Source organism: Meriones unguiculatus, chromosome 3, assembly GCF_030254825.1.
Source record: "Meriones unguiculatus strain TT.TT164.6M chromosome 3, Bangor_MerUng_6.1, whole genome shotgun sequence".
NCBI lineage: Eukaryota > Metazoa > Chordata > Mammalia > Rodentia > Muridae > Meriones > Meriones unguiculatus.
The window spans coordinates 70865241-70881402 of NC_083351.1; the positions used below are offsets into that span (position 1 = coordinate 70865241).

The 16162-nt window shown below is 35.5% G+C and overlaps 1 protein-coding gene across 1 annotated transcript in view; it reads left to right on the plus strand.

Annotated features, from left to right (window-relative positions):
- The window catches only part of Agbl3 (AGBL carboxypeptidase 3), an 87749-nt gene that overhangs the window by 17356 nt on the left and 54231 nt on the right, over positions 1-16162 (plus strand). Inside the window, exons 7-11 of the mRNA XM_060378786.1 lie at positions 185-964; positions 3958-4126; positions 9088-9214; positions 10507-10607; positions 10821-10933. Coding sequence (XP_060234769.1) covers positions 185-964; positions 3958-4126; positions 9088-9214; positions 10507-10607; positions 10821-10933 — 1290 coding nt within the window. The remainder of the gene's footprint in view (positions 1-184; positions 965-3957; positions 4127-9087; positions 9215-10506; positions 10608-10820; positions 10934-16162) is intronic.

The following is a 16162-nucleotide window of genomic DNA, read 5'->3' on the forward strand; positions in this document are numbered from 1 at the left end:
GAAAATAGTTGTGAAACATAAAATGTTATTGAATGTCTGTTTATGAAGGAATACATATATCATTTCCTCCCCAAAAAGCTTTATATGATTAGATAAAAATGAGATTATTTTTCTAATGTAACTTAAACTGAAATGTCATTCTTATATTCTTATGTGCTTTTTTCTTTGCTTTTTTGTGTATTAGGGCAGAATATGAATACCAGTTGACTGTGCGCCCAGACCTCTTCACAAATAAGCATACTCAGTGGTTCTATTTCCAGGTCACTAATACCCAACCAGAGATAGTCTACAGATTCACTATTGTTAACTTCACCAAGCCTGCTAGTCTTTACAATCGGGGTATGAGGCCACTGTTCTATTCTGAGAAAGAGGCCAAGACCCATAGCATTGGCTGGCAAAGAATAGGAGACCAAATCAAGTATTACAAAAACAACCTTGGGCAAGATGGGCGCAGTTTTTTTTCTCTTACATGGACATTTCAATTTCCACACAGCAAGGATACTTGCTACTTTGCTCACTGCTATCCATACACTTATACCAACCTTCAAGAATACCTTTCTGGCATCAACAGTGATCCAGTAAGATCAAAATTTTGTAAAATACGTGTCTTGTGCCACACACTTGCTAGGAATATGGTCTATGTCTTGACAATAACTACTCCCTTGAAGAACAGTGACTCAAGAAAGCGCAAGGCTGTGATTTTGACGGCAAGGGTCCATCCAGGAGAGACCAACAGCTCCTGGATCATGAAAGGCTTCCTAGATTATATTTTAGGAGACTCCAGTGATGCCCAGCTGCTTCGGGACACTTTCATCTTCAAGGTGGTACCCATGCTGAATCCGGATGGTGTGATTGTGGGGAATTACCGATGTTCCTTAGCTGGACGGGATTTAAACCGCAATTACACATCTCTCCTGAAGGAATCTTTCCCTTCTGTTTGGTATACGAGGAACATGATCCATAGGTAAAACAATCTTAAAATTGTACCTCTGCTTAATTAGTAAATTTGGTAATAAGAACTTGGCTTACACAATCCCATTCATTTCTTTTACTCTAACTTTTCTTAAGAAAGTTCATAAACAGTTTTTCTTTCTTTCCAACTCGATATTATGCCCTTCTGGCATTATAAACAAACTCTTCAATGATGAAACAGACTCCAGGATATTTCACTGGCTTTTTGAAACTGTGAAGTTTTCAAATCACAAATTTAATTTTTTACTGAAGTTTATGGTAGCCTTGATGGTTACACTGCATCTTTTATCATTTATATATGAATATGAACACAGACTAAAGCCTTCTGGCATTATGCCAATCATATAATGCTGAATGGGCCCTTAGACTATTAGTTAGGGTAGTTACTTAAATTTTCATGAATAATAATCTCATTTGCCTCTAGAAAAAAAAAAACTGAACACCTCTAACTTTTCTAAATATAAATCTAGAACAATATAATAATCTTACTACTTAAGTATTTGTTAAAGGGTAAGTTATTTGATATACCCAGATAATAACAATCAGAAAGTCTACTGAAAACAGAGCACGCATTCCATAGACCTGGGACTTAAACATATCATATTGGAATTGATGCTACATCATTTGCTAACTGTATACCCTTGTAAAATTTAAAAATCAACTTAAATTTCAGTTTTCTCATCTCAAGAATGGGACTAATATCTCAAAGTTGAGAGTATTAGATGAGAAAAGTATTCTACATATGCCCAAATAAGGATCAGAACATTGAAAGCTCTAATGTATTCACATAATTTCTCACATGCAAAAAGAAAAATGTTAATAAAATCACATAGCTATTAAACCCCACTGTAAATATTCAGTTATTCAATTGTTATTATGACAACTTCCATTATAGAGATTTCTTATCCAGCTTTGTCCTCACAGCTACAAATGCAAGGTACTTGTTACAAAATTGAGGAACTAAAAGTTACCCGCAGCTCCTCGTGGGAGCAGACAGAGGGTAGAAGCTCCTGGGGTGACTCTGTCTTAAACTAGCATCAACTTTCACTTTCAGTTAAGTCTTTTTATTTGCTTTGGAAAGTAAGAAGTGCAAATCCCCTAAAAACCTGAAATCATGCTTTTGTCTAGCTTTTTATATGCGGATACCAGGCCCCCTTGTAGTTATTTGGTAAATGTTTAAGTAACAACAACAACAAAAATTATAATAACCTGTGATCTCTTTTATCCTGGGGATGTGAACAGTAAAAAGGAGCTAACTACATGTAATGTGGTATCCTGGATTGGATACTGTCACAGAATTAAGGACATTAGTGGAAAAACTAGTGAAATCGAAATAAAAGTTGGGAGTTTAGTTAATTTTAGTAATGTACAAGATTGGTCTGTGCTTTTGAGAGCACAGCAGAGTTGCACAATGTGTTAACTGAAAGAGAAACTATAAATGGAGTAGACTAGGGCACCATTTTTCTAGCTTTTGTGTCAATCTAACTTGGCTTGTCTCTATGGAAGCTAATTTAAATGTCTCGGTTCTCAGATTGACAGGAGCTAATTCAATAATTTCTGAAAGAATTCTTTTTCAGAATTTAGGAAGGTGATCAGATATATGTATACACAATTTTAAGTATAAACCTAAAGCATGTTCACATAAGAACATGTGTTCACATAAGATACAAAAGTTTATAATACTAATTACCTGTGGAAAAAAAGAACATTCAAGCTGTTATTTTAATGTAAGGGAAGAAACATTAATATTCTTCTTTACCTCAGAGGTAGTATTTCTTTGGAAATTAATTACATAGATGTATAATTTCTTGTAGGAAATTGAAATATCGTCAAATTTCTGAATATTGGACTTAAAAATGTATGACATGCTTCATATTTAGGGATTAAACTTGACAGTCATGCTTTATAATCTAATTTTCTAAGAACTTGTAATTATGTGTTGATTCCTTTATGTTAAATGGATTTTATCAAATAAAATCAGTAAGCTAATGTACATTTCATTTTTTAAATTTCATATCATTGTTTTTAATAAAAGTGATGTTTTGCTTTGTTATAAATAGATATTTATAATATGATTGTTAACGTTTTAGTATTTGCCCTTCTAGATATAAAAATACCATTTAATTTTAATTAGGTGATATAAAAATGCCATATAAAATCCTGAACACAGGACAAAGGAGACAAAGATTCTCATTCTACCATGGCTATGGCACCACTTTGAGTCTCCTCTGCCAGTCCTCTTCATTAAACAGAGGCTTGCTTTTAATTTAAAATAAGCAAGTGCTAAGTAATACATAGGGTAGAAGAGGGTTGTCCTCTGAAGGAATACATGATAATTTCTTTTAAATATTTATTAGAATTTTATTAGAAAAATTCAGTTTAAATTTTAGTACCATTTTCTTTTTTCAGAATGGTATAGCCAGGGGTTAACTAGTCATTGTTTCCAGTACCAAGTTCTGAGGTACTCAATTTTTAACAAATAACTGAGTGCTTGTATGCATAGCACAGTTCTAGATGATTTCTAAACATTTCACATCTTTAACAAGCTTAAATATGAGAATTTCCGAGATGAGTGACAAAGAGGTGGTACAATGAAGGTGTTGCCACATCCAGAACTGTGTCGGTTCAGCACTGGCTGAGTAGGCGGGGTACGACACGAGGCTTGTTCTGAAGGCTGTGGACACTGGAAGATGGAGGAAGACTCTCTAGTCAGAAGGAGTATATGTTAAGGTAACAGGCAGAGGAAGAGGTGACCTGTCCCCTGAGGACAACATGAAACTACAGTATGAAGCATACAGATCTTCTAGGAGTCTTGGGGGTTGGAAAAATTGGTTCCTATTATTCAAAACTACAGCATAAAAATTAAAAGCTAGGGCATATATTAAATTCTATTTATGTGGATACTATATTTGCAAATCTATAGTTGTACCTATAGAAGAAAATTCAGAGGCAAATGTAGTGATTGATTACTTTTCCTCTTGATAGATTAATGGAGAAACGAGAGGTTATTTTATATTGTGATCTTCATGGCCATAGTAGGAAACAGAACATCTTCATGTATGGCTGTGATGGTAGCCACAGATCTAAAGCAAAAGGATTATACTTACAGCAACGAATCTTTCCGCTCATGCTTAGCAAAAATTGCCCAAATCAAGTAAGTACCACTAAGAGTTTAACTTTCCTTTAGTAAATGTTTGTTGCTCATGTAGGAAAGTCAAGTGGGTCATTCTATTGTTAACGTGATTTTTCATTTCGTTCTTTTAATTAATTTTTACAATTGGCCATGAGAAACAACTACTGGGAACTGTTTAATGCCCAATAATTTGGAAATATTTTTTAAAAAGTTTCTTCATTCTCTGTGAGACCAGCACTATTTTAACTTCTGAAGTTACCGCTATTTGTCATTTGAAGACCTAACATTTTTTTTTAAGTTAAACAGACTAAAGATCCTTAAGAAGAGTACACCAGTTTGGGAAATAACTTTTCAAAGAAAAATGTAATGATTAATACTTAAAAATACATAGAAGATAAAATTAGAAAAGAATAAAGTATATTTGTATTTGTAAATAGTGAAAATATTGGAGCTGCTCAATTAACCAATTTGTTAAAATAATTTTACTTTCTTAGAGAAAAATATTTATGTAACAAACAAAAAATTCTATAAGCTTCAAGTTCTTAACCAAGTATTTTAATTATAAGGACTTACTGGACTTACAGTTTTTTGAGACTTTTTGAGGACTTTTTTGAGGACTAAAAAACTTATAGTTTTTTAGTGTTTGGTGCCCAAACACACCAAAAAGAAAGAATGATCTGATAGGAATAGCTGTTTATATGAAGAACAGGTCTGTTGCTCCAAGAATATTTATCTCTTTGGAAAGATCAGAGAAAGTAATCCCATACTGAAAGCTATTAGTGTCATGTCAACACTCACAGGTATAATTCATTACTCGTATAAGATGATCCCATTTCATTAAGATATTTTAGTGGAAGTTTAACAACATATTATTTAAGGTCTTCCGTCTCTAATTAGTCATGCCTTACATGAAATGAACCAGTTTCTTGAACACCATAACCAACCAGTCTACATTTAAACAAAAGCTCCATCAAATACCGTGGTTGTATAAAATATAGATGCCTCCAATTCTATATTCTATATTTGGTCTGAAATATTTCTCATTGCAACATCTGCGCAAATCTGCAATTGAAGTTGGAAATGCTTTTCTCAGTAAACAAGAACAGGTTGATAGAAAACAGGTGATATATATAAGAACTGACTAATACTAACTGGATTGATTGATAATTACAGAACAACTCTGCTGAAAAGCAGGATACACAATATGTGTAAATGTACATAGAATAGTCATCAATACAGACCAGATCCTGTCTTACAATAAATCTTAACAAATTAAGAATTCAAATCATAAAGTATGATTTCTCTGACCACAAGGAAAATAGACAAGAAATCAATGAAAGAAGAAAATGCCCAAACTCTTGGAAATTAAACCATGTTTCTAAAAAAGGCAAAAGAGAAAAATTTAAGGCAGATTAGAGATATATTACATAAAAAATATTCTGAAGTTCAGGTAATGTAGTAGTGCTTAGAATAAATTTGTAGCAATAAAGGCTTATATTAGAATAAAACAGATTTCAAGTTAATACCTAGATTTCTATGTAAGAAACTAGAAAACAAACTAAATTGAAAATATGGAGAATAAAGCAGACAATAAAAAGTTAGGGGTATTAGACACAGAAATAATGGATAAAGTCATTAAAACAAAGCTTATACTGGAAAATATTGGTTAAGACTGATAATACACTACCAAAACTGATCAGAGAAAGAAAGATTACAAAAATTACTAGGTCAAGAATGGAAGAAGGATATTAATTCATGCAGATTCTGCAGACAAGCATAATAAAGGGGTATCCTAGTGGATCTACCCAAGAATCCTCAGATTTTTGTAATTTGATAAAACTTTTTCCTGAGTTGTTATAAAATATTGAAAGATTGTTGCATGTATTTTAAGTAATAAATTTAGGAGACATACCATATTCACAGAAGCTACATCTGTTGTTGATCATTACTATTTATTATTGATTTATCTTTTAGTTAAACAGTGGTTATTCCTAAACCAGCTATATACCCAAGTCACCACACAGAGACTAGGATTTATTTAATTAACCTAGAGCACAATGCGGGGCAATAGTTACTACTCCCTAAACCTCCAACTCCTCATAGTTTCCTCCCATTCAGATTTCCCACATTATATTTGCTTTTAGTCATATCTGGTTCATCTCTCCTCACGCTTCCAAGTCCTCTCCTGCCCATCTCTGCCCTTTGACTCCTCCCATTTGCTTCTTTCTCCTCCCCTCTGGACCAGGATGTCCCACCCTATTCTCTCCATTGCTCAGCATTGGCTGGTTGTTTTACTGACAATACAGAGAACAAATGGTGGCATGTTTACACAAACTTGAGACAGGTGATGCTTAGAATAAACATCACAATGCAATGTCTGGATTGAAACCAGATAGTGGGGTAGAGAAATCAGCATTTGAATGAACAAGGTAAATTGTATATATTCCACAAGAATATTATACCAACATACATCAATTTGCAAAATAGAGACACAGAATGTCATGCCATATTTAAAATTTCTGGGCCAGCAGGATGGCTCAGCAGGTAAAGGCACTTGTTGCTTAATGATCTGGGTTTGACACCTGAGACTCACACAGTGGAGGAGAAAATAAGCTTCCACAAGTTGTCTTACCTCCACACTCATGTGGTAGCATGTGTCAAAGAGGCCCTGATGCTAAATAGGACATTGGTCCTTGGAGAACGCTTACCAGTACTATTCTGCTAACTAGGCATAGCAATAAAACTACTCCTGATGACATATTAGTATCCTCATAGATATATTGTTCAACTCTTATCATAAAATCTTCTTCTTACATCAGATGCTAAATAACACAGACACCCACAACTCATCAACATGCAGAGGAGACTTTGTAATACTCATCCTTAAGTGGAATGTCTAGAGGAGAAGGCAGAAAAATTGTAAAAGCCAAAGGTAGTAGATGACTTCAAGGAAGCAGCATTGTCCAGACATAACAGGGCAGATTCACGTACTAACTTACAGAGACTGTGACAGCACACATAAGACCTGCTTAAGTCAAGCCAGACAAGATTGCAATATGGAGCAGGGGAAGTAGGCATGAAGTCCCACTCCTAACTAAGAAGCTATTGTCAATCAATAGTTGCCTGGAGAGGGAAGTCAGTTTTCCTCAATAGATTGATAGCTAGTGTATCCACACCTTCAATAATGCCACTCCCTATGGGTCTATGGTGGCTGTTTTCATTCAAACCACCACAATACTTCATCAAAATAATATATAATACTAAATAAGCATATGAAAAAGATATTTGTCTTCATTAGCCTTCATAGAGCTACAAGTGAAAATGATGAGGAGAAGATACAATTACACACCTAATAGGATTACTACATTAAAAAATATTGCCTATACCCAGTGCTAAGAAGAATTTGGAGCAGCAGGAACACACATATAATGTTCATAGGCATACTGAATGACACAGCATTTTAGAGAATAGTTTGCTTACAGAATTAAATATACAGTTATCATGGGATCAAGCAATCCCATGCCTAGGGACGAACCATAGGAAAAAAATGAAAACTTACATTCATATGTAAACCTATACATACACATATTTTAGAAGCTCTTAATTTCTAACAATGAAACAATTCCAAAATAGACTTTATGTAGTACAGGAACACAATGGAATTCCCTCAGCAATAAAAGAAGGAATATTTCTACATGCAATAATTTGGGTAAGTCTCAAAGGTATTATGCTAAAGAAGTCAGTCTCGAAGTATTGCAAACCCAATTCCATCTACACAGCAGACATGAAAACACAAAGACATAGTGACAAAGGGAAAAGTGAGATGGCAGAAGAGTGTGATGGCAAGAGAATAGCACAGTGGAGTTAAACAGACTGACCAGGGAACAGGGAGGAAGCTGTTCTGTGTCTGATTATGGTGGCGATAGTGGTGATTAAGTGAATCTCTACATTCATTAAAATACACAGAATGGACACAAATAAATAAAGCTGATGTTAAAAAGTAAATCCCTCAATCTCTTGGTAGACACTTGTCTCAGTAAAAGAAACCAAAACAACATTGATCTCTTTATAAACAGTATTTCAAGACATCTCCACAAGGTCTTTCATATGAAAGCAAAGACTCCTCATTCTATTTCTGGATATCTACAGTATGAATCTTCATTCTGAAATATGCAGCCACTCTAGAACTTACTAAATACAAGATTCTGTGTGCGGTGGCACAGATCTGTAATCTCAGCAGGGATGACTGTCGTGAGTATGAGGCTATCGTGGGCTATATATTGCAAGACACTGTCTCAAAAAACAAAACAAAAGAAAATAAACAACAACAACAACAACAAAAAGCAAGCAAGCAAGCAACAACACACACACACAAAAATGTTCCTAAAGTATAACATCCTAAAAGTGTAGTAGCAAAGATTAATACGTTTATTTGGGACATGTTCTATGATGATAAAAGTTATTTATTGTTGGGGTTGCAATTTCTAGTTCTTAAAGTATAAATACATCATTCTTAAAATGAGCTATTTCCTAGCTTGGACGGTGGTGGCCGAAGGTGAGTCTGAACCACACAGTGAGAGAAGCCACCCTAGGTTACAGGATATTGTGCCTTAAACGGTAAAATAACAAGTTATTTATATTGATCAGGAAATAAAAGGTCACACCTTCAGCTTTGAGAATTAAAATTTTTTTCAGATATGTTATTTAATTTTTTGTCCACTTTAAAAAATTTTAATTGAAGTAGAATTATATCACTTTCTCCCCTTTCTTTTCCTCCAGCTACTCCTAGCTACTCTCCTTTGAACTCCTTCCATGTCCCCCTATATTTGTACATGTGTATCTATATGTAACCATAAAACTCAAGAAAAAGAGGCTGACCCTTGTATCAGTGTGTAACAATAATAAAGGAAAGGAAGCTGCCTTGTTCCTTCCTACCCTCTTCCCCAAAAGTACATATGTCATTTTTAATCACTGCTTCTCAGTTTTCCTTCTCAGCTTGCAAGTTTAACGTTCAGAAGAGCAAAGAGGGGACAGGAAGGGTTGTGATGTGGAAGATGGGCATCAGGAACAGCTTCACGCTGGAGGCTACCTTCTGTGGATCTACTCTGGGTAAATGTCCTCAATGACCTCTTCCTGAACAGTAAATCAAAGCTATGCTTTGCTATAAGATTAATGATATAGACAGTTCAATAGTGAGCATGTTCTTGACACATAAATGCACATTTATGTTTGACCAGTCCCATAAACAAGAAAAATAGACTTCTACTGTGTGGTATCTCTGTCATCATTTCCATTTGTTTATAAAAGAATGTTCTGGGATGCACTGTTTTATTACTAATCTTCAAATATTTGTTGTTGTTTTTAAGAGAATTCTTACAGATTTTTAAAACTTGGAGTTTCTGATGACATCAAGAAAAAGCAATACACTTAAAATGTTTTTATTTAATACGTTGTTTGCAAAACAAAAATAGACTAGCTATTTTGCCTTGTTTATTTTTTTGGTCAGTTGGTTAATTTGCTCCTTTGTTATCATCAATTTATATTTTAAAGAAAGCCTTTGGTTCCTGCAACAAAAAATTTAAGCTATGCTCTGTTCTCTCACATAATACATATTTTTATCATACTAAGTATGTATTAGTGAAGTTAGAATATTCTATCTTAAAATGATTTTAACACTGTTAGAAAATGTTTCAACTCTAGGTTCTATGGCCGTACCTGACTATAATCTCAGCACTCAAGAGACAAAGGCAGGCAGATCTTGAGTTCCAGGCAAGTACGGGTTACATAAAAGAGCTTTTCCCATTTTGAAAAAGGAAGCTGCTGGAAATTCATATATGTAATTTCTGCCTAGTTCTTTTTTTGTTTATTTGTTTTTGTTTTTGGGACAGAGTCTCTCTACATAGCCCTGGCTGTCCTGGAACTCACTATGTAGACTAGATTGACTTCAACCTCACAAAGATCCACCTACCTCTGTCTTCTGGGTTACTGGGGCTAAATGCATGTGCCACCATGCCTGGTGATCCGCTATGTTTTTATGTGAACTAAAACTGAGGAAATATCTATCATTCATGATGACAAAATTTTTTTCTCATGGAATTTTTCTCAGAGTAGTTATCTTTACTGCTAATAACTGGTGTTCATACTGTAACTGTCTCACTGACTTTTCTTCTGCCTTGCAACACACGCCAGTATACACTTGAATAAGCTTTGCCCCGGGTTATGGGAAAGAAATGAGCAAAAGTTTTAGGCTGTTAAATGACCTACTCCAGAGAAGAAAATCCAGAGGACAAAATGTGGAATCATACCCATGTTTTATTTATAATGTCTCATAATTTAGACTTATCTTATGAAGAAAAATTAGTAACTCATCTTCCAGATGATTACATTTTTTGATGTTTTAGGCAATAAACGAGGCACTCATTTCAGCACAAGAGACTTAGAGTCAATGGGATATCATTTTTGTGATTCTCTATTGGACTACTGTGATCCTGACCAGAGCAAGGTAAGTCAAATCAGTTTGGATAAGTTTCAGACTCAAGCACACAAATAACCTGTCTGCTGTTCTGCAGCAGGGTTTCCCTCTTAACAGCCTAATCATTTCTGGGTTTGGATGTATGTAATTACCAAGTTACTATTATTATGGATATAGCTAAACATTCAGTTAGTTTAATTAGAAAATAGTTATTCTTATAATGAACTCGTAATTTTTCCTTAGTATTATCAGTGCCTTAAAGAATTAGAAGAAATGGAAAAACATATAAACTTGGAAAGATCCTTTGATGATTCAGATACTTCTCTAGTGGAAATTTCAATGGATGTAGAGTCTAGGTAAGTCAAGATCACTGAAGTAATTTGTTACATTGTTTTACTGAGCTTTTATCATAATACTTGGGTACTACTGTCAGTTTCACACAGAAACTTTTGTCTCGTACTAGGGAAAGTTTTCACAAGTGTACTATTTTGGTCAAATATATTAAGACTATATTTGGTTTATTCAATATAAGCACTGCTGTGTGCCATGTGTTTGCTATGTTAAAGACATACCAAATTCTTTTGTATCCTTTCCCTCATTATAGCATTTTATGTCTACAGCAAAATTAAGTATACAGTAGAGAGGTTTCCCATATATCTCCCATTTCTATATGGTCAGAGCCTTCTCCTCTTGTTATCAATATCACAGGATGATATATATGTCATTAACAGACAGTTATCAGCCAGAGTCCATAGTTTACATTAGCAGATACTCCAGTTAGAAAGTAGTCTCATATGCTGTGGGCTTGGACAAATTTATAATGACATGTGTCCTAGCATCATAGTATAAAACAAAGTATCTTCACCATATAGGCTCATACATCCATTCATTCTTTCCCCTTAACAACTGGCAACCACAGGTCTCTATCATTGTCTACTTAGTTTTACCTTTTCCAGAATATCATTTGGTTTGGATTGTATAGTATATAAGCTTTTCGAATGGCCTTCTATAGCTTTGTAACATGCTTATAGAATAGCTCTGAATAGTAAGCATTGTCGTAGTATACCATAATTATCCACTCAACTGAAGAACATCTTAATTGCTGGGCCAAGTGTCAACATTATAAATAAAACATCTCTTAGCATCTGTGTGTAGGTTCTTCTGTGATATATTTGTATCTCTTTTGAGTAGAAATCAAGCAATGTGATTGCCAATGTAAAAGCAGAATTTGTCGTGTTGTTGTACTATGTGTGACCTTTAGAGTGATAACACTAAGTGTTACAGATTTCACTTATAAAATTCCAACAGGTCATATGGTTATGCCTTCAAATCATATAGAGGGGGCTTCTTTACTCAGAGACATTTAGAGTTGGCTTTGGTTTAGGTGTATTTGTTCCTTTCAGCCTTGAGGTAAGATAGCTTCTCTTTCCAATTAAATTTCAGGTATTAGAAACTCTTAAAAGAGACCTACCCTCAATGAAATTTTAAGGCAACAGTGTAGCATTGTTGATGTTCTATAGTGTACTGCAGAACTCCAGAACTTAATCCTTCCTTAACTGACCTTTGTGTCTATTAACTAGTAACTTCCATTTCTTTTTGCTTCTGCTCCTAATAACCACCATTCTCTGGTGCTATTAAGTTAGATTATTTTAGATACTTAATATAAGTAGAATTGTGAACTGTTTTGGAAAACAGTATATAAAACATGTTAGTGCTATTATCTTATGAGCTCTAGATTTGGGTTTTGGACTGAAACCCAGTAGTGGTGTATGTATCATTAGTTAGATTTATTATCAGACTACCTACTAGTACTGGATTTAGTTTTCTAAAGAACCCCCATACTGTTTTTTTCCAGTGAGTATTTTTTTCATTCATTCATTTAATCTCTTTATAACTGATCCCAGCCACCTTCCTCATCTCCTCCCAAGCCCATCTTCATGTCTCTTTCCCCATTTCCCTTCTCCTCCTCCTCAGAAAAGGGAAGGCCCCCAAGGGATAACAATCCACCCTGGCAACTCAGTCACAGCAGAACTAAGAGCATCTTCTCCCACTGGGGCTTGAGAAGGTAGCCCAGCTAGGGGAAAGGGATGCAGAAGTAGGCAACAGAGTCAGAGACAGCCCCTACTCCCATTGTAAGGGGATCCACATGATGACCACGCTACACATCGGCTACATGTATAGAGAGTCTAGGTTTAGCCTATGCATGCTTCTTTGGTTGGTGGTTCAGTCTTTGTGAGCCCCCATGGGCCTAGGCTAGTTTACTCTGTAGGTCTTTTTGTGTCCTTGATCCTTCTGGCTTCCTCATTTCTTCGCCCACTCTTCCACAGAACTCCCAGAGCTTGGCCATTATCTTTTGGGTCTCTGCATGTTTCCATCAGCTGCTGGATGAAGATTGTCAGAAGACAGTTATGCTAGCCTCTTGTCTGCAAGCATATTAGAGTATCATTAATAGTGACAGGGGTTGGCTCTGTCCCATGAGGTGGGTCTCAAGTTGGACCAGTCATTGGTTAATCATTTCTTCAATCTCTGCTCTGTCTCTAGGCAGGATAATTTTGGAGTGGAAGGGTATTCTTTTTAAATGTCTTTATTTTTTATTTATTACAATGTATTCATGGCAGCTCAGTCTCCAAATGGATTCATAGTAAGGGGAACAAAGGCTATCCCTGACATGAACTCAGCAGCTGGCTCTTTGATCACCTTCCCTTGATGGAGGGCAGCCTTACCAGGCCACAAAGGAAGACAATGCAGTCAGTCCTGATGAGACCTGATAGGCTAGGGTCAGATGGAAGGGAAGGAGGTCCTTCTCTATCAGTGGACTAGGGGAGGGGCATGGGAGGAGATGAGAGAAGGGATGAGGGAAGGGGGTACAGCTGGGATACAAAGTGAAGTGAGTCGGGTCGAAGTTTTTATGAGTGGGCTGGTTCCCCCTCCCTCCACTGGAAGTCCCACTTGTCTACAGGAGATGAAAACTTCAGGCTCCTTAACCCCCAGCTGCTAGAAGTCTCAGCTAGGGTCACCCCATAGACTCCCGGGAGCCTGCCTGGGAGAATTCCAGAGATGCTCCCACAAATTTCCATTTTTTCTCCAGGTTATCCAGTACTTTATGGTTAATATCCACTTATAAATGAGTACATACCATGTATGTCTTTCTGAGTCTGGTTTACCTCACTCAAGATGATCTTTTCCAGATCCATCCATTTGCATGCAAATTGAATGATGTCTTTGTTTTTAATAGCTGAGTAGTATTCTGTAGTGTAAATGTAACACATTTTCTTTATCCATTATTCCGTTTAGGGACATCTACATTGTTTCCAGTTTCTTGCTATTACAAATGAAACTGCTGTTAACATAATTGAGAAAATGTCCTTGTTAAATGGTGGAGCATCTTTTGGGTATATGCCCAGGAATGACATAGCTGGGTCTCCAGGTAGATCTATTCCCACTTTTTTTGAGAAACCTCCAGATTGATTTCCAAAGTGGTTTTACATGTTTTCACTCTCTTCAGCAATGGAGGAGGGTTCCCTTTGTCCACATTGTCACCAGAATATGATGTCACTTGAGTTTTTGATCTTAGCCACTTTGACAGATGAAATCTCAGAGTCATTTTGATTTGCATTTCTCTGATGACTAAGGACATTGAACATTTCTTTAAGCATTTCTTGGCCATTAGAGATTCCTTTGTAATTCTGTCCTCTAAATAGAATTCTCTATTTAGCTCTGTACCCCAGTTTTTAATTGGATTATTGGTTTGTTGGTGTTTAATTTCCTGAGTTCTTTATATATTTTGGATATTAGACCTCTGAAGGGACATAGGGTTAGTGAAGATCTTTTTCCATTCTGTAGGCTTCTATTTGTCCTATTGACAGTGTTCTTTGCCTTGCAGAAGCTTTTCAGTTTCATGAGGTCACATTTGTTAATTGTTGAACTTAGTGTCTGAGCTGTTAGTGTTCTGTTTAGAAGATTGTCTCCTGTACCAATGAGTTCAAGACTATTTCTCATTTTCTCTTCTATTAGATTAACTGTGTCAAGTTTTATGTTGACATCTTTGATCCACTTGGATTTGAGTTTTGTGCAGGTTGATAAATATGGATCTATTTGCATTCTTCTACATGCAGACATCCAGTTAGACCATCACCATTTGTTGAAAATGCTTTTTTCACTGTATGATTTTGGCTCTTTTTTTTTTTTTTTTTTGTCAAAAATCAAGAATCTGTAGGTGTGTGGGTTAATTTCTGGGTCTTTAATTTTATTCCATTGATCTACTTGTTTATTTTTATGCCAATACCCTGCTGTTTTCATTACTATTGCTTTGTAGTACAGCTTGAAATATCAGGGGTGGTGATACCTCTAGAAGTTCTTCTATTGTACAGGATTGTTTTAGCTATCATGTTGTTGTTGTTTTTTTTTTTAAATTTATTCCTCATGAAGTTAAGATTTGCTCCTTCTAGGTCGGTAAAAACTTGTGTTAGAATTTTGATGGGAATTGCATTGAATCCGTAGATTGTTTTTGGTAAAGTGGCCATTTTTACTATGTTGATCCAACCGATCTATGAGCATGGGAGATCTTTCCATCTTCTGATATCTTCTTCAATTTCTTTCTTCAAAGCCTTGAAGTGTTTGTCATTCAGGTCTTTCATTTGCTTGGTTAGAGTTACACCAAGAAATTTCATATTATTTGTGGCTATTGCAATAGGCATTGTTTCCCTAATTTCTTTTTTAACCTGTTTATTGTTTGTATAATGGAGGGCTACTTATTTTTTTTGTTAACTTTTGTATCCAGCCACTTTGCAGAAGGTGTTTATCAGCTGTAGGAGTTAACTGGTAGAATTTTGGGGATCACTTATGTATACTACAATATCATTTGCAAATAGCAATAGTTCTTTTCCAATTTGTATATCCTTGATATCTTTTAGTTGTCTTATTGCTCTAGCAAGGACTTCAAGTACTATGTTGAATAGATATGGAGACAGTGAGCAGCCTTGCCTTGTCCCTGATTTTAGTGAAACTGCTTTAAGTTTCTCTCCACTTGATTTGATGTTGTCTATTTGCTCGTTGTATATTTCTTTTATTGTGTTTATGTATGTACATTGTATCCCTGATCTCTCCAAGACTTTTAACAGGAAGGGGTGTTGGATTTTGTCAAATGCTGTTTAAGCATCTAATGACATCTCATGTTTTTTTTTCTTTCAGTTTGTTTATATGGTGTATTACATTGATGGATTTTTGTATATTGAACCACCCATGCATCCCTGAGATGACACCAACTTGATGGTTGATAACTTTGTGTTCTTGGATTCGGTTTTCTAGTATTTTATTCAGTATTTTTGAATCAATGTTCATGAGGAAAATTGTCCTGAAATTCTCTTTCTTTGTTGAATCTTTGTGTGGTTTAGGTATCAGGATGACTCTGGCCTCATAGAATGAGTTAGGTGTTGTTCTTTCTGTTTCTATTTCATGGAATAGTTTGAGGTGTATTGGTGCTAGCCCTTTTTTGAAAGTCTGGTAGAATTCTGTGCTAAAACCTTCTGGCCCTGTACTTTTTTTGGTTTGGAGCTTCTTGATGACTACTTCTATTTCCTTGGGGG